At 42.3% G+C, this 22,790-nt stretch overlaps 2 protein-coding genes and 1 long non-coding RNA gene across 49 annotated transcripts in view; 2 read left to right on the forward strand and 1 right to left on the reverse strand.

Moving 5' to 3' along the window:
* Positions 1–13,621, forward strand: part of LOC103351095 (uncharacterized) — a 35,036-nt gene extending 21,415 nt beyond the window's left edge. Inside the window, exons 1-4 of one of the 2 annotated variants that reach the window (XR_016218207.1) lie at positions 7,572–8,037; positions 8,486–8,554; positions 13,002–13,107; positions 13,398–13,621. This is a non-coding gene — a long non-coding RNA (uncharacterized LOC103351095). Of the gene's footprint in view, positions 1–7,571; positions 8,038–8,485; positions 8,555–13,001; positions 13,108–13,397 lie in introns of those variants that run through there. The other variant, XR_016218206.1, reaches the window with a different exon arrangement.
* SLTM (SAFB like transcription modulator) overlaps positions 1–16,567 on the reverse strand; it is a 48,868-nt gene extending 32,301 nt beyond the window's left edge. For 6 of the 34 annotated variants that reach the window (XR_016218204.1, XR_016218203.1, XM_070054294.2 and 3 more), the window contains exons 1-3: positions 16,245–16,559; positions 15,139–15,226; positions 2,637–2,701 (exon numbers count right to left, since the gene is read on the reverse strand). Coding sequence is in view for 16 of the 34 variants with exons in the window: in XM_070054294.2 (XP_069910395.2) it covers positions 2,637–2,701; positions 15,139–15,226; positions 16,245–16,406 (315 nt within the window). In the remaining 18 variants the exon portion in view is untranslated. Of the gene's footprint in view, positions 1–2,636; positions 2,702–15,138; positions 15,227–15,836; positions 16,084–16,244 lie in introns of those variants that run through there. The other 28 variants (XM_051821942.3, XM_051821943.3, XM_051821940.3 and 25 more) reach the window with 19 other exon arrangements.
* A 20-nt stretch (positions 16,568–16,587) lies between these two features.
* Positions 16,588–22,790, forward strand: part of RNF111 (ring finger protein 111) — a 137,274-nt gene continuing 131,071 nt past the window's right edge. For 10 of the 13 annotated variants that reach the window (XM_051821951.3, XM_089310458.1, XM_089310460.1 and 7 more), the window contains exon 1: positions 16,593–17,269. The gene's annotated coding sequence lies outside the window, so the exon portion shown is untranslated. Of the gene's footprint in view, positions 17,270–22,790 lie in introns of all 13 variants that reach the window. The other 3 variants (XM_070054286.2, XM_070054291.2, XM_017347993.4) reach the window with 2 other exon arrangements.

The following is a 22,790-nucleotide window of genomic DNA, read 5'->3' on the forward strand; positions in this document are numbered from 1 at the left end:
CCAAGCCACATTCTAGGAACTGTCCAGATGATATGCCTTCAAAGAAATAATTTGAGCCGGCGCCGTGGCTCAATAGGCTAATCCTCCACCTTGCGGCGCCGGCACACCGGGTTCTAGTCCCGGTCGGGGCGCCGGATTCTGTCCCGGTTGCCCCTCTTCCAGGCCAGCTCTCTGCTATGGCCAGGGAGTGCAGTGGAGGATGGCCCAGGTGCTTGGGCCCTGCACCCCATGGGAGACCAGGAAAAGCACCTGGATCCTGGCTCCTGCCATCGGATCAGCGCGGTGCGCCAGCTGCAGCGGCGGCCATTGGAGGGTGAACCAACGGCAAAGGAAGACCTTTCTCTCTCTGTCTCTCTCTCTCACTGTCCACTCTGCCTGTCAAAAATAAAAAAAAAAAAAAAAAGAAAGAAATAATTTGATTGCTCCACGTGCCACAGTTTGATTTAACTGGAAGACCCTGGAAATCTTAGATGTCAAAACAAGGTTTATTTCTATTTCATAATAAGGAATGAATGTTCAACTGCTTTATCAACATCTGTTCTTGAAAAACATGCAACTAAGTAATTTACATGTATTTGTTTTGAAATATCTCACTGTGCTACAGGGGAACTTAAGTTGGAATCTGTCCTAACAAGGTCTGTGTACCCTAAAAGTTCATAGATACATAATTCTTCAGTGTTAACAAAGCAGCAATCTGCTTGGCTAGACAAAGGGCTAAAAGCAATAAGCATTGCCTTCCTCCGTTCCTATTCTTAAAGTAAAACCAACAAAAGATTTCTGGGTTAAAAGGGGAAAAGGGCAGGGGCAGGACTAACACAGCTGAATTGCAGTGAAGGAACAGAAATTTCTGTAGGGAGGCAGGCAGCACAGAAGGAAAATGACTGTTTTGGAATGTGGAGTGCTTGAGGTAGTGGGACATCTCTGCTTTGACCAACCTCGTCAAAATATGAGTGGAAGTTGCAAATGGAATTAGGTGGTTGCATGATGGTAAAGGAAGTGCGAAAAAGAGCAAAGAAGCCTCTGAGGGAACTTCACTCGCCCTCAAGTGCCAATGTAATCATTCTCCTCACTTATCCACAGAGCAATTTCCATACTATTCAAACATTTAGGCAATAAGTGGTATTTACCCACCACTGTCATTTAATTCCAAAATTACTGATTCTGGGAGACAAAGAAAACATATTCACTGAATTCCAGTCCAATATATCACAAATGCTGATACTTCCAAAGTGGAAAAAGAAATATAAACCAAAGATATATGTAAGCAGGATTTTTAAAACCAGTTCCTTTGCTGTTCTAGACATTATCACAGGGTTCATTTGATAATAACACAAAGGCATATTTGAGCACAGGTAAGAGACAGTACTATTATTTTTCTGAATAGATCTGTCTCTTTATAACATTTCAAATGACTAACATTTTTATAAATGGAAAGAAAGTTAGACATTTGAAAATTAAAGGACTTTTTACTAAGTCCCAGTGTTTTTCCAGCTTCTGGGTAACTTTTGCTTAATCACACATTGACTAGTGAAGACAACTGAAGAAAGTAAGAACAGCAAAGGCACAAACTGATAGGAGAAAACAGGACAAGGGTAACAGAACACCCAAAGGGTCAAACAAAATCTGACTGATTCTAGACATGCAAATCATTAATTTGAATGGATTCTTAGAAAAATATTTCCTAAAACTATATGCTTTCAGGGTTGACTCCTTAACCAAACACTTCTTTCTCTCCAAGCCTTGCCTCCAAGTATGGGCTGTGTGCTGTGTTGTGGAAGATCCGTGTGTAGACTGCAGAGAGGGAAAAGTTAAGAGGTAGGAGAAAAGAGCAGCTGAGTGGACATGAGCTGACTTCATGGTGGGGCACACAGACACATCCAGAGACATAATGACAATACGGACTAACTGCACAGAAAAACCAAATATATGTGGGTATAAATGTATATTATTTTAAGAGGAGCTGTGTTCATTAAATAATTCCTGTAAATACCACAATACTTAAGACCTAACAATGAGTAAGTAGATCACTTTTCATTAAAGTGAAGACAAAACAAATAAAAACTTCAACTACCATTTAAAATAATGTTTCTATTTCTATTGTACATAGAATTGCCACAGACCCAATTAAAGTTACATACTTTTTCTGGCTGGTAAATTTTGAAGCACATTCCTTTTCAGCCAAAAAAAGACCTGGCTTAATTATCTTTAAAGGAGCAAAACAAATTTCTTAATTTGATTCTTAACAAGTAACAACACAATAGTAATTTTCTCTCTTCATTTTAAAGTCTACATTAATCTAAGTTTTGTATATTATGTACAAACTCCAAATGCAATAAACAGATTACAAATCACCAGTATCTTTCACAATGTTCTTTTGATCTCGAATTAACATATTAAATTGTCCTTTAACTATTCCTCTGGATTCTGTGCCTCAGATTTCTAAGCAAAGGCCTGTTTCACTTAACTAAATTAAAAGCAATTGTGTTTCTCAATTATGAGAGTTAATTAGATTGACAATATCACTAAATATATAGTTTACATACTTCAGTGTCTTGTTCAAATGAAATGCAGAAAATTCATCATGCAAAATGCTAATCTCAACATAAAGGTCTTAACCTGAATAATTAACATTTTACCTTGACAAAAGCATCATCTTCCACAGAAGCATCTCCACCCAACTCATCTGATTCCTGTTTTTTACCTGTGGAAGAAGGAAAATGGGTTAACAATCAATATTTTATTTCTTTAAAAGCAAAATAACATTCAGTTTACCCTGCAGTATCTCTTCACTCCCAAATCCACTAATGCCAACTGCTAATCAACCACCTGGACTTGGCTGTCCCAAACAACGTCAACAACAAAACCTCACGAACAATGGCATACTGTTTGTGTGGAAATATACTGTGCAAATAATCCTACATATCAACCCATCATCTTAACTGACTTGACAAATATGCTACATTTTCTTTAAACCACTTGAAGTCTCTTTCTTCAATTGTCTCAGGAGCAGCAGTACCTTTCAATGGCATTCTACTAACCATAAACATATATACACATAACCAGTCACCTAATAGCTGGATTCAAGACTTATATCCCCACAAAGCCTTTGCTAAGTTCTCCACAACAAGCTTTCTCTTAAATAACAATTCTCATACTTTTAATTTGCATCTTACAATACAATTCATCACTTAATTATGCATTGCCTTGTACTTTGTTCAAGTACATCCTGCCTCCCCATGGAGATAAGAAATTCCTGAAGTACAGCGACTACTTCTATAGTAGTCTTTTATTTGTCCAAAAACCTAAGTATAAATAGCACTGGTCACTTAACATGATGACTGATTTAAAGTAAGCAGAAATTGCTGTGGAGTGGAAGCTGCTAATAGCTTCCAGACAGCCTAGAGACTTTCTCTGCCCATCTCATCTTGAACACTTTACAAATTGGTGGCTGGAACTTTAAAAATGTTTTCCACATTAAAAAAAAAAAAAAAAAAAAGCTTTCCACACGGCCAGTGCTAAAAATTTATTATATTTTCAGTCTAGTTCACAAAAACCTACTTTAAAATCCATAATGTATCAGAAGACTGTAAAACACAGGTGCTAGAACGTTTGTACTTAAATGTTTTTCATTTCTTTTGAAATGTGAACAGAGGCCAACTTATGAGCTTTTCTCTGGCCCTGCAGCAGGCCCTGGCAGTGTGACCACTGAGCTCAAGCCTGGGGTGGAGGTGGGGAGGATCAGCTGCAGGGTACCTGAAGAAGGCTACCGTGCTTCTCTCTCCCCGGTCTCCTCCCCAGCCCCTGTCTGTTTTAACTACTCCCAATGTGAAATCCTTCCCATGAATAAGAGATAAAAGTGCAGCAAGACACGGGTCTGTGTAGGGACGTGAAAACACGGTGGACATTTTCCTTTTACCCTGGAAGTACATGAAGGCTCAAGAGAATCAAATGAGTGATGAAGCGCAGCACATATCATGGTATGAATTTCCTACTTAAAATATTGGTGTTTTTATTTTAGGGAAAACACAAGTTTTGGTTTACTATGGTCTCTTAGATAAAAGTATATATCCTTCTAATTTTATAGTTATCACCATTATCACTCTCTTTGCTACCAAATTTAGTTTGTATATGAAAATTTTACAAAATGAGAACAAGCCTCTCTGACTAGTCTGTTCTTAACAGCTAGATTAGAACCACTGAGAAAGCCTGTTCATCAAAAAATATTTATTAATCTTTTAAAGAAAAAAGTAAAAATATTCCTTTCCTAGGCCGGCGCCACGGCTCACTAGGCTAATCCTCCGCCTTGCGGTGCCGGCACACCGGGTTCTAGTCCTGGTCAGGGCACCGGATTCTGTCCCGGTTGCCCCTCTTCCAGGCCAGCTCTCTGCTGTGGCCAGGGAGTGCAGTGGAGGATGGCCCAGGTGCTTGGGCCCTGCACCCCATGGGAGACCAGGAGAAGCACCTGGCTCCTGCCATTGGATCAGCGCAGTGCGCCGGCCACAGCGCGCCGGCCGTGGCAGCCATTGGAGGGTGAACCAACGGCAAAGGAAGACCTTTCTTTCTCTCTCTCTCACTGTTGTCCACTCTGCCTGTCAAAAAAAAAAAAAAAAAAAAAAAAAATTCCTTTCCTGAAAAAGAAAATAGTATTGGACGAGGAAGAGCTCATTAAACTCTTCTATCACACTCGGACAGAATGTTCCACAATATTAAAAAAAATTCCTAACACAAAGAAAATAATATATGTCTGAAGTGACAGGTATGCCAATTTCCTTGATGTGATCATTGAACATTATGTGTGTGTGTGTGTGTGTATATGAAATGGTTAACAAAGAACTAGCTCTACTTAACAAATATATGCATATATAAAACTAGAGGGAAGTTGGCAAATATTAACAGAAGTGGAATTAAGGTTTAGCAAACATTTATATATGAGCCTGTGGTATTTTAATTTACATTTTAAAATAGTTTTTACTTTAGAACAGAAAATACAGAGGTATCATAAAGAATCTAAAAGGTACAAGCAGAAATTCGATTTTAAAAAGTTCTGCCAATGACCTTTAGCTCTTAGTTCCCCTGCCTCAGAGGCACCAACAGTAGCGGGCTTCTTGTGTGTGCTTGACAGATAGTTGGTTTACAAGGTACTTCAAACATCTTGTAGAAAATGGAATTAAAAGACAAGTTTATGTTAGTGTAAAAACTTTGAAATTCATGCATGTAATAGATTTGTGGGGTCTTCAAGAAGTTAATGAAAATGCCTACTATGAAAGGAGATAGGCATTGTGGCACAGGAGGTTTGGCTGCTTGGGATTCCACATGCCATACAGCTGCTCTGTTTCTGATCCACCTTCCTGTCAGACAGTGCTTGGGCCCCTGCCACCCACGTGGGTGACCCAGATGGAGTCCCAAGCTCTTGGCTTCAGCCCGGTCCAACCCTGGCTGTGGCAGGCATTTGGGGAGTAAACCAGCATTGTTGCTCTGCCTTTCAAGCAGATGAACATAAACACGTATATTTTTTTAAAGTTCACAGAAAAAATATTTTTTGAAGAAGAGAAAAACTATACAAAGACTTCAAAAATTTCTTGCACCAAAATAAACTTATTTAAAATTTTAAAATTTTAAAATTCCATTTGGTGTACCCTTAAATGGCCTGGCTTGTCGGACCTCCAACCATAGCTAGGTTAGGTTGGTTCCTCGGTTGAACAGTTATTCCTGGACAGAAAACACAGAAGACTATTCCTTCTAGCTACCTCCTGACACCATATATTTACCCTAAGGGATCATAACATTGCCTTTCCACGTGAAATAAAAAGGACTACCCTGATATTTTGGGACTCCTCCAGTCTGACAAATTTTCTCCACTTTGCTTCCTAATGCCTAAAATCCCTCTAACTGGAATGCAGCTTTTCAGGGACTAGCAAAGATGAAAGGCTAACACTGCAAATGCCAGGTGAGTTGAAGACTGTGAACTTGTAACCCTGCAGGACAAGACTGGCCAGATCTGGCTGACTGCACAGAAGTGGGTTCCAATGACTATTAATCAGCAAGCAGGCGTCTTCCTCTAATCTCTCGTTCCTCTGGTCCAGGATCTCCCAAGCTTCAGTCATTCACAGGCCAACTTCAGGATTTTTGCCTATCTACTTAATCTACCATTTTTTCTTTATATTGGCTCATTTTTTCTTCTTAAATGAATATATTTTAAAAGGAAAGAAAACAACAAAATCAATCTTAAAGGTGTTACCTTCTGGGAGAAATAAGTTTTAAAAATACAAAACTTTCACCCCATCCCCCACCACTGAAAAACAACCTGCAGAACAGCCATACACTGCCACCCCACACCCTCCCTGCAACACACACACACACAAGCATTAGACAATAAACATTACCAGTTTATAAACTCAGGACTACGAGGCCAAGAATTTCAAATATACAAAAATGAACCTGGAGTAGCATACTGATACGTATGCAGTGTTGCAGAAAACTAAACTTTTACATTAACTTTTTAATGCTTTTAGTTGTAACTTTGGGCTTGTTTTTTTTGTTTTGTTTTGTTTTGTTTTGTTTTGTTTTGACAGGCAGAGTGGACAGTGAGAGAGAGAGACAGAGAGAAAGGTCTTCCTTTGCCGTTGGTTCACCCTCCAATGGCTGCCACGGCCGGCGCGCTGTGGCCAGCACACCGCGCTGATCTGAAGCCAGGAGCCAGGTGCTTCTCCTGGTCTCCCATGGGGTGCAGGGCCCAAGCGCTCGGGCCATCCTCCACTGCACTCCCTGGCCACAGCAGAGAGCTGGCCTGGAAGAGGGGCAACCGGGACAGAATCCGGCGCCCCAACCAGGACTGGAACCCGGTGTGCTGGCCTCGCATGGCAGAGGATTAGCCTAGTGAGCCACGGCACCAGCCTTGGGCTTGTTTTATACATGTTAAAGTAGAAACTACTGTGATTTCTTCCTGTGTAAAAAAAAAAAAAAAAAAAAAAAGTACTTCTAAAAGTTTGTGGGAAAAAATGGAATTAAAAGATAAGTTTATTTCAGTACAAAAATTTTTAAATCCATGCAAAACTTTCTCATAACACCCATTTTCCATGAACTTTTGGAAGACTTCATGTATTTTCCCTCCTCACATAAAATATAACTCATTTTTAAGGCTGTAATGTACATCAATCAGCCTAGAACTTACAATACAACAAATCAACAGACAGGAGCATTCTGTATTTCCTGATTGATAATGGAGTAAGTCCTGGGTCAGATGCTAGTGGTAAACAAAGCCTGGACTTCTACTTGGCCCCACCAGGACAAGGCAGTCAAACTAGCTTCATATGCAACTGTAGCCTGCCAATAACAACTGCATATTCCTAACGTTAATGATGCCACAAACTACATCTTACAGGCCCCTAACTTTTATAACATCAGATGAAAAACTTAAAAAACCTCCGATTCCAACAAGCAACACTACCATTGGCACATTTCTGTACAGTCAGTAACCATTCACATCTCTATTCCATTTAAGTTTGTGCTGTTGTTGCTCCCGTAGCAAATTACGCATTCAACTAACAAGATTCATTTGTTTTGTCCTTCAGGGAATCTGGCATGTGCCATGGAAATGTGAATTGGCCAAAGGGAAGTAGTGGCAAGCCCAAGAGGATGTAGCTAACTGAAAGCTTAATGTAGACTGACACCAAACTGCAATGCTTTGAGGAACGAAAACAAAAAATAAATTGAGTATTAAACATGATCTGAAAAATAAATTTTAAAAGTTAAGGGCCCACGTTGTGGCATGGTGGATAAAGCAGCCACCTAAGTGCTGGCACCCAATATAGGTGCTGGTTGAGTCCAGGCTGCTCCACTTCCCATCCAGCTCCGCTTTGGCCCAGGAGAGCAACAGAAGATGGCCCAAGTCCTTGGGCCCCGCCTCGACCGGCATGGGAGACCAGGAAGAAGCTCCAGGCTCCTGGCTTCAGATAGGCCCAGCTCTCACTGTTGCAGCCATCTGCGGAATGAACCAACGGAAGGAAGACCTCTCTCTCCCTCTGCCTCTGCCTCTCGGTAACTCTGCCTTTCAAATAAATAAATAAATAAATCTTGTAAAAAATATTTAAAAAGTTAAACCTCTCAGTAGCTTCTGAAATAGTTATCTCACAACCAATCACAGAAATATTTGTGCAATGATACAATGCATATTCACATCAAAGGGGATCAATTTACAAATAGTCTACAATCTACAAAAAAATCTACAAACAGCCTCCCTAGGCCACCAAATGTTTTAAAACTTTTCAGTTTTTAAAACTCTGTATTTCAGAAAAGTGAATAATGGGTTTTGATCACAAGATGGTTTCCTCCTCCAAAGGCAAGTAAGTCCTTACGAAGGCCTGCAGTTTTCGTTTTTGAGAAACACTTCCAAACCATAAACAAAACTCTCTTAAGAAGTAAATTTTAAAGTAATTTTGCCAAAATACTTCGTGACTGAGTAACTTCTCCCCTTGAACATTCACAGACGCTGCTATGAAATGCACGAACTGTTGAGTCACGGGCTTTCTGCTGCACACGAGGGAAGAGTCGGAGGGTAAGCCAAAGTGAACAGCATTACTGTTTCTAGCAACAGCCACTCTCCAACTGCACACAGTATCTTAAATAACCATCGGCTTCGCCTTATGTTGATTGCTCGCATGTGTTTAACTTCTCTTCTGGTAAACTGGTGTTTTAGCAATGAACTCATTTTTCTAAAAGGCCTTAGACATTGACTCAAACACAACAGTCATCTAACAGGTTACTTTTATTTTTGAAAAAATTGCAAAAATAATTCACATCTAGTATAATAAATTTGGAAAATACAAAAAATGTTGTCATCCAAATATAACCAGAATAAATATTTCTGGCAAACAAACATACACATGTAAGATTTTAAAGAATAGCAAAAACTTAACTGGATTCACAAGAGGTCACATTTATAAATAAACAGATTAAAATTGTTTTATCAATAAAAAGTACTTCTGCTTAACTTAGCACTGTTGTGAGAATCAAATACTGTAAAGTATATTAAACTAGTTGGAAACTGATGAGCGCAAAGAGAGATGAATGAAAATGATGCTAAATTTAAACGTTAGGACAATCACCAGTGACTCCTGCTGCACATGACAGTCACCCAGGCAGCTTCCAGAAAATACTGATACCCAGGGTCCCCAAAAGAACAACGGAACCCAAATCTCTAGGGGAACAAAGCCTGCTATCTATATTTTTAAAAACTCAAATAACTCTGCTGCAGATTGCTGACTGCCAACCACTGACATAACTGAGTGTAGCTAAAGCTAGAAAGAGAGGACTGAGGACTACAGGAGCAAAGTTGTTTTCCAGACTAGAAAAAAATCTGCACATCTTTTAACAACACCACATACAGTGTGAACCTATTCTAGTTGTTGAAGGTGGGAAGTCCTTAAACATAATATTTTTGTCCTGGGGTGGGCATTTGGTGCAGTGGTTAATGCACCATTTGGGATGCATAAATCTCATCTGAGTTAGAGTCCTGGCTGTGCTTCAAACTCAAGTTGCAGCTTTCTGCCAATGGGCTCCCTGGGAGACCGCAGGGGGTAGCCCACATAGCTGAGCTTCTGCCACCCATGTGGCAGACCCAGACTAAGTTCCAGACTTCAGGTGTTGGACACACCACTCTAGCTGTTTGTCTCTTTCTGCCTCTCAAATTAATTATTATTATTTTTTAAAAAACCTCTTCCTACACACATTGCTACATACCTTATCAACAAAACGCTCCCTATGACAAATTCAGAGTGTCGAGACTATGGATGATTTTCACTTTTTTGTACTTTTCTGGATTACCTAACTTTTCTAATGAAAATCTTCCCTTTAACAGTTTGAAAACAATACTGTAAAACCAGAATATAAACTACTATTCCAGGGTAGTAGGGTTGCCGTGTGAGGTTACTCAGGCTGTAGAGTTTATGACATGAACAGTTAACCCCTGTAATTGCACAACACTAAGGCCCTTTTACTGTAATGTCAATAGTTGATTAAATAAATCGATAATTTCTACCCTTAAACTCTAAACCATTGTTCAAACTCTTTGTTAAAGTTTTTTTCTGATGCAACTAATAATGATGCTTTTTTTTCCCTTCAATTCATGCACAATTCACACTTTATTTTACCTGGGCTTATTGAAAAGGCAAGTTTCTGAAACCTTGAGTTTTCTACTAATTTAGAACACCTGATGACTAACTTGGGCGATACATCCTATCTTAAAATACTGTATAAGAAAATTCTTCCTAACACCCTACCAGGATCCCTGACACACATCACGTCTGACAGGATTCATAGCTGAAAAAGGACAGGAGTGCTCTGGTGATCAACATTATCCACTGAATACAACTGTGAAGGCAAATGAAGGTTTTAACGGCTAAGAGAAAAAGGCTGGCCTTGTGAAGAAATAATATTTAGAACCTTGAGGCTGGACAATATTCCAATGAAGAGTAGGAGACCTTCCAACAAAGCAACAGCTTGGTAGGGAATAACAGCATTAAGCAAGGATTCCTGTATTCTGCAAGTAAGCACACCTTTTACCCATCATTATGTAAGGAGAAGCCACTAGTGCCCTTGAGAGAGCAACTTAAAAACAGTGAAAGACAGTAAAGACTCTTAGTCCCCCCATGTATGTGCTTCCTACAAAGAACAGGCACCAAGAGACTTTTTTAAAAGCAGTCAGTAAGAAAGCCAACAAATGGCCCTAAGTATTCATTCAACACATCGTTCATGAGTATCTAGAATGTGCCACGCTGTATACCAGCCAAAACAAAGACAGAGGTAGAGAAAAAAATCACCTGCGGGCCCTAATGAGCTTTCAGTCTGGTGGGCACTCAAGGTATATCCAGCACAATTCCATACCCAAGAGTACCATAGTTCCCAGTACCAAGCTCCTTACCAGCTAAACATACTGCAATCTGAAAAGGAGGGAGAGTCAAAAATGAATATTACACTGTGATTGTGTATTATATAAAATGTGCTTTATATGGCTGATTACTATATTGTCCTATTTGATTCACATATAAACTTTAAAAAACTTTACAGAGTAATGTGTAATTATAAATATATTATTTGCCACAAAAAATTAGACATCAGATGTTTGGTCAAAACGGTAACCCTCAAATAATACTTGTATCAATAAGGGAAAAAATCAATTTTTATATTGGAGTTTTAATCTATATAAAGCCTAGATGAGATTACAAAATTAATCTCAACATCAGTAAGTACAGTATTATTAAATGTAATTCTGAATACTTCTTGTTAACTAAATACTTTTGCTAAAGTTTAGAGGTGACCTTAAAAGGTTGAAAATCTTAAAGAAGCCATTGTTAAGTGAACCAAAGAACTGAATCTATCATCTCTTAAACAAGTAATGAGTTAGCTCTACCAGTCTAACCACTTTCTTAACACACACCCAAATAATATGACACTAAATCTCAATGGGCGAAGCTTTTGTCTAGGTTATTTATTAACAACTTCGTAACAGAAAGACTGTGAAAAAACACAGAAGGGAAAAGCAATCTAAAATACAAATTACTCTACCATATTAACTATGTAAACAAATTTATAAAGTACCCACTATAACATTATCAACATTCATTGCAAGTTGGTGCTCATAACTGCATCTTTAAAAAATAATTCTATGAGAATATAGTTCTTTTTCCTGTCTAAACACAATAACTTTAAAACAGTTAAAATAGTTACCCTACATTTATACACCTAAGTGATTTTTCCAGACCCATGGAGCTTGTCTCTATATATTTATTTATCTCCATCTACTTGAAAGGTAGAGACAGACAGAAATTGATCATGCCATGATTCCCCTCCTCTTCTGCAAATGCCCATAAAACCCACAGCTGAGTTAGGATTAAGCCAGGAGCCTGTTGCCTGATGCCAAAACTCCATCCGTGTTTCCCACATAGGTGCATAGACCCAGTAACTTAAGCCATCATCTGCTGCCTCTCAGGATACATCAGCAAAAATGCAGGACCAGAACTGGAATAGCTAGGACTGTAACTGGCACTCCAATGAGGGACGCAGGAGTCCCAAGCTGTACCTCAACTCATGGGGCCACAACACCCGCTCCTCTCTCTCTCTCTCTTACTCTCTCTCTCTCTCTCTCTTAATGATCTTTTTTTTTCTGTTTGACAGTCAGAGTTACAGAGAAAGGGAAAGACAGAAAGAGAGATCTTCCACCCTCTGGTTCACAACCCAGACGGCCACAAAACCCAGGGCTGAGCCAGGCTGAAGCCAGGAGCCAGGAGCTTCATCAGGGTCTCCCTCAAGTGTGCAGGGGCCCAAGCACTTGGGCCATCTTCTGCTGCTTTTTCCAGGCAATTAGTAGGAAGCTAGATCAGAAGTCAAGCAGCCAGGATCCATATGGGATGCCAGGTTGTAGCAGCAGCTTTCCCTACCACATCACAACGATGCCACCCACCCCCCGCCCCACTTTTTTAAATTTAACTTTTACTAGCTATTTTAAGATTACAAGAATTATTACTTTCCTGACAAGCAGTGATCTTATATCTTACTGGTCTACCTAACTGCTTCTCTCATATATATATACACACATTACCAATTCATTTATTTGAAAGTCAGAGTTAAGAGAGAGATCTTCCACCCACTAGTTCACTCCCCAAACAGCCCCAAAAGCTGGGGCTAGGCAGGCCAAAGTTAGGAGCTTCCTCCAGGTCCCCCTCATGGGTACAGGGGCCCAATCAATTCCGGTCATCCTCTGCTGCTTTCCCAGGCCATCAGCAGGGAGCTGGAATCAAAGTAACAGCACCACAGGTGGCCCCTACCTGATTACTTCTAAGTAATCCCTTTCTTTGCCCCTTTTGTTTTCTAATAACTGGTCAGAAGAATAAATATATTGATTGGGGGCCTATGAGTTTCCCTGTTTCTTCTTTGTATATCTATCTTAGGTGAACAGAAAGCATTTTTCTTCTTACTCCTGGCTATATACAATTGTTAAATTTCAGAGCTAAAAGAGCCTACGGATGAACAAGTAAAATTTCCAAGTTTACAAAAGAAGAAACAGACTCACTGAAGAAAAAGTGACATGACCAAGAGGGAATTATGTTCAAGGTAAATACCACTAAGTAATATATATTTGGCAAAAAGAACTTAACGAGGTAATTCAGCAAGCAGACTGAAACACTGACATCACATTAAAACATCAGTTAACTTCTTATATCCTTGGTTTTAAAGCTACATTAATTATCAACATGTTAGCAACTTTCCCTTATACAAATTTGATTTCTAAAAATTATTTTAACTTAATTTAAAAATAATCTTACCCATAGCATTTTAACTGCAAATTAACACAAACTAGGTTCTGAGTTGGGGGCTTACATTCTATTCTTTGTAATTCACAGGACTTTCAGGACAGTGATCCTGGGAACTGAAGGAGACTAGAGCTATGTACAATGGAAGTCCTGGACCGAAGTTCATGAAGTACTCACAAATGATAAAACATTACAACTTCTAACTAAAGATCGTAAGACACAGAACATCAGAGTTACAGAATAATCTTCAAGTAGCTCTGAAATCTATATTTAAAAAGTTAATGTACTCAAATATACTGAAAAGTTCCTTAAAATTTTATATTGCTCAAACTATTTCTAAGGGTAAGATAAATGACATTCTTAATTGAAACTGAAAAAGGGATATAAAGAAATTAAAAAGGTTAGAGCTGAATAAATCAAATGAAGTTTACTCTAAATGCTAAAATCATTAAGTCAACTGAAATAAATTAAAACCATGATTAAAACAGCATCTATCAAATTACTGATAAGAATTTAAACTACGAAGACAAACACAGTTAATTCCTGTTATACTTATTCCAGAATTTTTTATATTTCCCTGTTTCAAAAGAGCCTCTGGTTTGTAAACAAAAGGATCTCTAAAAACAGGGAACTATCTCTAAAAGTGAAACAAATTAATCTCTCAAAGTTATACAGAGTCAGAATCACAGTAAAAGCTGCAGCCCTTCACAATAGTTTTGTTACTTTTCTAAAGATTGTCTCTGCCTCACCATTCCCCTCTCACCAAGGACTGCTTCTTAGCCATTTTCGAAGTCCTTCCATACATACTGAAGACTCAGCCAGCGAAGAGTACTGGCTTACTCCTGATACCCAGTGCTTCAGATCGAAATTTAATATTCCCTTCAAGAGTAAGCCACTCAATCACTTTATTCTGGTTGCAATCACTTGGTGGCTGGAGTAGCATCTGGATCACTTAGCGTGGTAAAGAAAGATTACCAAAAGAATGCCACAGTTGTCTATGATACATTCTGTACGGAAACTACACAGGTACTAGGGTCCAGAGACATCAAGCCCACCCTTGGCCATGGCCCAATAAAAGAGGGAGAGAGCAATTTGCCAGTATTCAAATCAAGATTTCACTCACCAGATGCTTTTTAAAAACCTAAATCCCATTTATATTAATACAAGGTTTGTTTTAAGCCATTTCTAGCTAGTCACGAAATCATCACATCCTAGAAATACTCATTCTGGCCTGGCTAAAAAGTTATCAAGTAAAAATGTTTACCATCCCTATAACTTAACTTTTTCTTTTTTAAAGCTAATCAATCATGGATTTCCCCTACCTTATAAGTGTGACTGGTGAGTTTTGAATTTCACTGAAAATTAGAAGTATGATGGCATAAACACAAATTAAGTCCACCAAGTCAAACAAAATAAGAAACATAAAGGTTATAGATTTTTAATATACTAGAGAAAACAGCAAGGAGCCAAGGTGAAAGATTCGGTAGGAATTCCATCAATACTCTGCCAATTGTGGGGCAAGGGAGACATGTATTAAACTGTATTTTCAGGTCTTCACACTATGAAGTATCATTATGCAACTTGACTTTGTAATTTTTTCAGAAGCAATAAACAACTGCTCTCACTTTCTGGTCTGCTTCAGCCAAATCTTAAGGGCTACAAGTTATACAGAGCCTGGCAACAGTAACTTTTCTTCCTTGACCCAAGAAGGCAGAGTGCCAGAGGGAAATAGCAAAGAGTAGCACTATATAAACAGGGCAAGTGGCACAAGAGCAGAGGCAAGTTATATAACCAAAATATATTTTAAAATATGTTCATAACTCGTAACAACCTTTGCCTTTGGTTGGTTTCTTGTTTGGAGTATCAGTTGAAACAGTTAATTCAATATTATCTGGATCGCCTCCTTCCTCTTCAATAGCCTACATTAGAAAGAGAAGTTAATATGCTACACAGTCTATCTAAACTTATTTTATAAAAACGAAATGAAAAAAAAAATTAGCAAACCTCAAGCCTCAAGACATTAGAATTGCCAGTCATTTCATAAACCGACTTCAAAAAACAAACAAACGAAAAAAGGGCAATTAAACTACACGAGAGAGAAACTTTCGGGGGGGGGGGGGTTGGTTACAAATCGTTAGGTATCAAAATCACACGGAGCTTTAAATTCTACCGAGTCGACAATTAAATGTCATGCCGAACAAAAATCTAAATACGCTCTACTGCGGAAAAGGTGCTAGCTACTGAAGTAAATAACTAAGGAGTGTTCCTAATTTCCATAACGCAAACTGACTGCTCTTCTACTACTATTCCAACGCTCACTCAAATAAACCAGAAAGCAGATCACTACGCTGATGCAAAAACTAAAAACCCAGTAGAAAACAAAACCTTTCTCTCACCCACCCATCAACTCCCACTACCAGTCCCCCTCCCCCAGAAGGGGAGAAAACGGTTGGGCACAATTAAACGGTAACTTCGCAGAAGTCACCAAAGTAACCATTCCCTCCGAGGCCAAGAAGTGCACGCGCTCACCATGGCTCAAGGCTGGGGACCCAGCGACCCCCAGGTCTTCACGATCGCCCTTGGGAGGCCGCGCCGGCCAGCCGTAGCCTTCGCAGCCTGGCGGGGACGTCCCGGGGGAGGGGGGACGCGCTCGGCTGCTGCGGTCGGTCCCAGGCGGCTCGCGGGCCCCCGGCGAGCCAGGCCAGGCCAGGCCCGGCCCGGCCCGGCCCAGCGCGCGGGGGCGGGGGCGCCGCGGCAGGGTCCTCGCCCTGCACACACGCGCGCGCGCACACACGCGCGCGCGCGGCCGCCGCCCGGGACCCCCTCGCCGCTCCGCCCCGCGGCTCCCGGCGGCTGCGGGCGCCCGGGCAGCTGCGGCGGAGACGGGGCGCCGAGACGCGGCCTAAGCTCGCCCTCGCGGACCACGCCGGGTCTCACCTGCTTGAGTCGGGAAACGAGCACCGTCTTGACTCCAGTGATGTCTAAGTTCCGCCGCTTCAGCTCGGACTTAAGATCGATGACCCGCAGATCGGTGATCTTTTTACCTTCCGCCTGACCTGAGGCGGCCGAGGCTGCCACAGCACCGGCAGCGGCAGCCATCTTAGGAGAGCGTAGCGAGTGGGCTGCAGGGCGGCGGCAGCAGCGCCAACTTCCACCCGGGCCTCGGCGGCCGGCGGCGCCGCACAGCGCTGCGCACAATGAGCCGCTAGCCCCGCCCCCGGTCCGCCACCCCGGCGCAACCTGCAGCCGCAGCCAGCACCCGGATGACGGGCGCGCCTGCGCACTGCGCGGGGAGGGGCGGCCGGCGCGTACGGCCGCGGCCACCTGGGCGCTGCGACCCTCTTGCGTGGGCCGGGAGGTCAGGCTCGTCTAACCGCACCAACGTCCGTCGCACCGCCTTTCCCCGCCGCCGGACGAGGCGTTTTCCTGCAACGTCTCGAGTCTTGAGCCAGAACGAGGTGTTGGGCACTACCCCGCGTTCAAAGTTCACGCGTGCCCCAAAGGGGCGTGTGCGCGCCCTGAACCATTCCCAGGGAAACGCTTGGTCAGCCCTGCTGAGTAATCGAAAACAAAGGTGGCCAGTGTGCACGCACGAGCTAGGGTCCCCGGGCTCCACGCAAAAGGCCTCCACGGAGCCCAAAGAACAGGAAGGGCCGGCCTGGGTGACATGTCCCGCTGTCTGTCCCGGGCAGTTCCGCCTGCAGCCCACCTAAGCGGACTTGGCTCTAGGGTTGCCCTGGCTCGCTTGAAAAACAGGAAAACCCACTCTCCGTGTTGGCCCCGGTCTGCCATCCTTCGCAGGGGACCTGAAGGTTCGACACGAAGTTATTCACTGACTGAGGACTTCCGTTTTTAAATTCTGTCAGAGGCTGTGTGCACGGTTTCGCCCACCCCCCCCCTCCCCCCCAAACTTGGATTCCGAGATCACTGACCATCTTCTTAAGGAGGACCAGCCTGTACAAGTGAGTACCTATCGGTAACATTAACCAGCGTTATTAATCATCAAAGCAGACGCATTTATAGAACCAAACCATAAATTCGGTAAACTGAGTAGGATGCACAATTAACTATACTTGCATGTCCTGGTTTTGCAACTTGAATTGATGAGGCCTGACTTATTTAAGGTTGGGTTTTTTTCTGATTGACTAACGAGTTCCAAAGGAGGAAGCCTGGGCGTTCTAAAATAATACTTGACATTTGCGTAGTTCTTTTAGGGCGAAGGAGGCATTTTGACATACAATAACCCCCTTAATCCTTCCCAAGTCTGGCAGGAAAATCTCTGTAAGGCTTAGAGAGATTAAATGACTTGTCCGTGTTCACACAGCTGGTGTGTGGCAGAGCTATGCTCAAATCCAGTCCTCCTGATTCCAAATCCAGCTCTGTCTGCTACAACGTTGGTTTCACAGTCACAGTGTTTTAGAATTCAAAAGCTCCGTAGAAATCTTCTAACGCAATCCTCTCCTTTTTTATAGGAGAAGATCTTAAGGGATTTGACTAGGGACCCACAGCTAATTATTGGCTACATTTACTCTAAATCTCAGATTTCTTCCCAGAGTCTTCCCACTCAGCCACTATTCTCCCATCTTCCGTAGACACATTTTTCTTTTTTAAAAATATATTTATTTGAAAGGCCGAGTTACAGAGAGAGAGAGAGAGAGAAAGATCTTCCATATGCTGGTTCATTCTCCAGATGGCTGCAACAGCCAGAGCTGCGCCAATACGGAGCCAGGAGCCAGGAGATTCTTCCCTGTCTCCCATATGGGTGCAGGGCCCCAAGCACTTGGGCCATCTTCCACTGCTTTCCCAGGTATATTAGCAGGGAGCTGGATTGGAAGTGGAGTAGCCAGGACTTCAACCAGCACCCATATGGGATGCTAGTGTCGAAGGTGGCTAATTTACCAACTATGCCACAATGCTGGCCCCGTCAACACTTTTAAGAATGGATTATGCTAACCAAAACTAACAGTGTGATTGAAAATAGAAGGAAAAGAAAAGTAATAGAGTTTTAGAACAAAGATTACTGTAGGGGCCAGCCCTGTGGCATAGAGGATAAAGCCACTGCTTGCAGTGCCGACATCCCATATGGGCAGCTCCTGGCTCCTACCTTCTGCTCAACACAGCTCCAGCTGTTGCAGCCGTCTGGGGAGTGAGCCAGCAGATGGAAGACCTCTCTCTCTCTGTCTCTGTGCCTCTGCCTCTCTTTAACTCTGCCTTTCAAATAAATAAATAAATCTTTTAAAAAAGAGATTGCTGAGGGGACATGACAGCAAAGCTTTACGTGTGATTGCTCTTAGAATAGTAGTGCCATTCTATTTGGAATTTTTACTTGCAAGTGGTTAAGTGAAAAGCAAGAAAGCAAGCATGGCAATAGGTTACCAAAGTAAGTGAAGCAAAATATTAATTATTATTGGAAACAAATGTTGCAAAATGTTAATTAGGAAACATAGGGCTTTTTAAAAAATAAGGTTGAAGTTATTTACCATAACTTGGTTGAACATAACAATTCATCTATTTTTTATAATAGGGAAAAATAAAATGGAGAGAGGACATCACTTTTCACATGCAGGATATTTAATTTTGTCATTTAACCTATGATTCTTATTTCAAAATTACCTAAAGTAACTTACTAGTTAATGAATATTTCTTTAGTACAATATAATGTTTCAAATACATTTAGGTGAAGGAACATGATAATTTTTCTCAAGATTCAGTTTATTATTTGGATATTTAATTTTTCCTAAAGCTAATAGAGCTATCTCCCATTCTTCACCAACGTCCTGGACCATCTTGTGGACAAAACAAAGCTCTGAGCTGCTCCAGTCATGCTTATCTTTTTATATGCACTCATGTTTGTATACCAGGAACTTCAGAAAGTTCACAGAAAATTTGCCCTCTCTTTTATTTTTATTTTTTATTTATTTGACAGAATTATAGACAGGGAGAGAGAGAGAGAAAGGTCTTCCTTCCGTTGGTTCACTCCCCAAATGGCCACTACGGCCAGCGCTGTGCTGATCCGAAGCCAGGAGCCAGGTGCTTCTCCTGGTCTCCCAAGCACTTGGGCCATCTTCCACTGCCATCCTCCACTGCCCTCCCGGGCCACAGCAGAGAGCTAGACTGGAAGAGGAGCAACCGGGAATGGAACCTGGTGCCCAAATGGGATGCTGGCGCCGCAGGCAGAGGATTAACCAAGTGAGCCACAGCGCCGCGCCGGCCCTGCCTTGTCTTTTTTTTTTTTTTTTTTTTTTTTTTTTTTTGACAGGCAGAGTGGACAGTGAGAGAGAGAGACAGAGAAAAAGGTCTTCCTTTTGCCGTTGGTTCACCCTCCAATGGCCACTGCGGCCAGCACACACTGCGGCCGGCACATCGCGCTGATCTGAAGCCAGGAGCCAGGTGCTTCTCCTGGTCTCCCATGCGGGTGCAGGGCCCAAGCACTTGGGCCATCCTCCACTGCACTCCCAGGCCATAGCAGAGAGCTAGCCTGGAAGAGGGGCACCCGGGACAGAATCCGGTGCCCCAACTGGGACTAGAACCCGGTGTGCCGGCGCCGCAAGGCGGAGGATTAGCCTGTTGAGCCATGGCACCGGCCCTGCCTTGTCTTTTAATTCCACTTTTCATGAACGTTTTGGAGGCCCCTTTGTTAATCTGCTGAAGAGTACTGCAAAAAAAATTACTGCTAACCTATGTTTTGTCTAGAGCCTCTTACCATTTATTTTTAGCATTTGGCACTTACTATGTTGGTTTCTTTCAACAAATATCTACTTAGTATTTAGTATCTTAAAGGCATCCCAAGTTCTAGGAAGATAATGATTGCCTTATTTATCTTGTTCATTGTTGTATGGATCCCTAGCATAGTGTGTGTGCAATAAATACTGATGGATTGAAGGAAAATAGAATCTCATTTGCACTTTGGAGACTATACTCTGATGGCAAACTAAGACATTAATCAGTTATAAAAATACATGTAAACTTGCAACTGTAGCTAGTGCAATGTAAACAAGGAATATGGCACTAAGCCCATTATAAGAAAATTTTACTCTTGGGGATAGATAGAATGATCTTTATTTTATGGGCAAAAACCCTGATGTTAACACATGTCAGTAACTAGTCCAAGAGAATTGAATTAATGAGTGGAAGACTCATTAACTGATTTGTGCCCCACATCCTTGCAACAGCCAGGGCTGGGCCAGGCCAAACCCAGGAACCCAGAACTCTATCTGGATCTCCCATGTGGGTGGCAGGGACTCCACCTGCTGCTTCCCACAATATGCATTAGCAGAAAGCTAGATTGAAGGCAGAGCGGGGACTCGTACCCAGGCACGCCAACATGGAATGTGGGTATCCCAACCAGCATCAGAACTGCTGCACCAATCATATTCCTTTAATTGTTTTGGAGAGACCTTAAAGTCTGCTTAAACCGTCTTCCTGTCCCTATCATTGTGCCTTATCCCTGTTTCCAAGTAGCTATTAAACCTTTCCTATCTTGAAACATCTTTACTTGACCCAGCTATTTCCTTTTAGCAACAGTTGCATTATTGTGTTTTTCTCCTAATGGTAATGACAGAGCAGGTAGATCAGATTGATGGTGCTCCAAAGATAACAAAAATGCTCAGGGAAAAAAAAAAAAAAACTTTTCAAAAAGCATCAAAGAGAGGCTGGCGCCGTGGCGTGGCAGGTAAGGCCGCCACCTGCAGTGCCGGCATCCCATATGGACACCGGATCGAAACCTGGCTGCTCCACTTCCCATCCAGCTCTCTGCTATGGCCTGGGAAAGCAGTACAAGATGGCCCAATTCCTTGGGCCCCTGCACCCACATGGGAGATCCGGAAGAAGTTCCTGGCTCCTGGCTTTGGATCGGCGCACCTCTGGCCATTGTAGCCAGTTGGGGAGTGAAACAGTGGATGGAAGACCTCTCTCTCTCTCTGCCTCTCCTTTTCTCTGTGTAAATCTGACTTTCAAATAAAATAAATAAATCTTTAAAAAAAAAAAGCATCAAAGAACTAACAAGATAGTGAAAATCACTGAGCTTAGGGCCTGTGCTGTAATATAGTGGGTTAAGCCTCTTCCTGCAACACAGGCATGCCATATGGGTATCACTTCCAGTTCCAGCTGCTCCACTTCCAATCCAGCTTCCTGATAATGGCCTGGGAAAAGCAACAGAAGATGTCCCAAGTATTTGAACCCCTGCACCCATGTGGGAGACCTGGAAGAAGCTCCTGGCTCTTGGCTTTGGCCTGTCCCAGTCCTGGCCATTGTAGCCATCTGGGGAGTGGGCCAGTGGATGGAAGATCTCTCTCTCTCTCTCTCTCTCTCTCTCCTTTTGTCGCTCCCTCCCTCCCACTCCCTCCCAACTCTGACCTTCAAATAAATAAATAAATATTTAAATAAGAAAAATTACTGGGCCAAAATTGGAGAGAAGACTGGAATTTGGGAGATGAATCCATTTAGAGTAAAAGGAGATATTTGCTAATGCTACGAGGCAGGCAGTGGAGATATTATACACCAGTTTTGAGTGATTTGAGAGGCAAAAAGTGTAAGAGGAGAACTCCAGGTTCTGCCAAGGGAAAGAGATCATCCTAAGTTTAGTTTTGAGACTCTGAAGTAGTCCTCTTTAGACGAAAAGATGAACGTGAAGGGAGGGAGCCTTTGGCCAAATGAGACTGTGCTTGCTGTCATGCTGATGACCTGAAGTTCTGTCCTAACACCTCTGTCATGTTGCTGGGACTGTGACCTGGCAGAAGCAAATGTAAATTATCATTAAAGGAAAGCACAAAAACATTAGCTGTGTCCACCAATGTTTCTAAATATTTTAAAAATTGCTGTGTCTGCCGGCGCCACAGCTCACTAGGCTAATCCTCTGCCTGCGGCGCCGGCACCCCGGGTTCTAGCCCCGGTTGGGGTGCCAGTTCTGTCCCAGTTGCTCCTCTTCCGGTCCAGCTCTCTGCTGTGGCCTGGGAGTGCAGTAGAGGATGGCCCAAGTGCTTGGGCCCTGCACCCGCATGGGAGACCAGGAAGAAGCACCTGGCTCCTGGCTTCGGATTGGCACAGTGCACCGGTGGTGGCAACCATTTTGGGGGTGAACCAACGGAAAAGGAAGGCCTTTCTCTCTGTCTCTCTCTGTCTTTCTCTCTCACTGTCTAACTCTGCCTGTCAAAAAAAAAAAAAAAAAAAAAAAGTCGCTGTGTCTAACATCAGTCAAGTTCAGAAAGAGTCAAAGATTCCATGAATGGAAACTAGCACAAACAGCAGAGGTCAGGGGGTTGGGCATTTGCCCCAGTGGTACAAACACCACTTGGGCTAACCCCATCCCCTATCAGAGTGCTTAGGTTCTAATCCTGGCTCCACCTCTGATCGAGCTTCCTGCTAATGCACACTGTGCAAGGTAGTATGTGATGACTCAGTTATGTGGGTCTCTGCCACCCATGTGGGAGACCTAAATTAATTTTGTGGCTGTCCCATCACTGGTGGTTGTGGGCATTTGGATTA

The sequence above is a fragment of the Oryctolagus cuniculus genome, chromosome 12, assembly GCF_051225735.1.
Source record: "Oryctolagus cuniculus isolate XC-2025 breed Fujian yellow rabbit chromosome 12, ASM5122573v1, whole genome shotgun sequence".
NCBI classification, from domain to species: Eukaryota; Metazoa; Chordata; class Mammalia; order Lagomorpha; family Leporidae; genus Oryctolagus; species Oryctolagus cuniculus.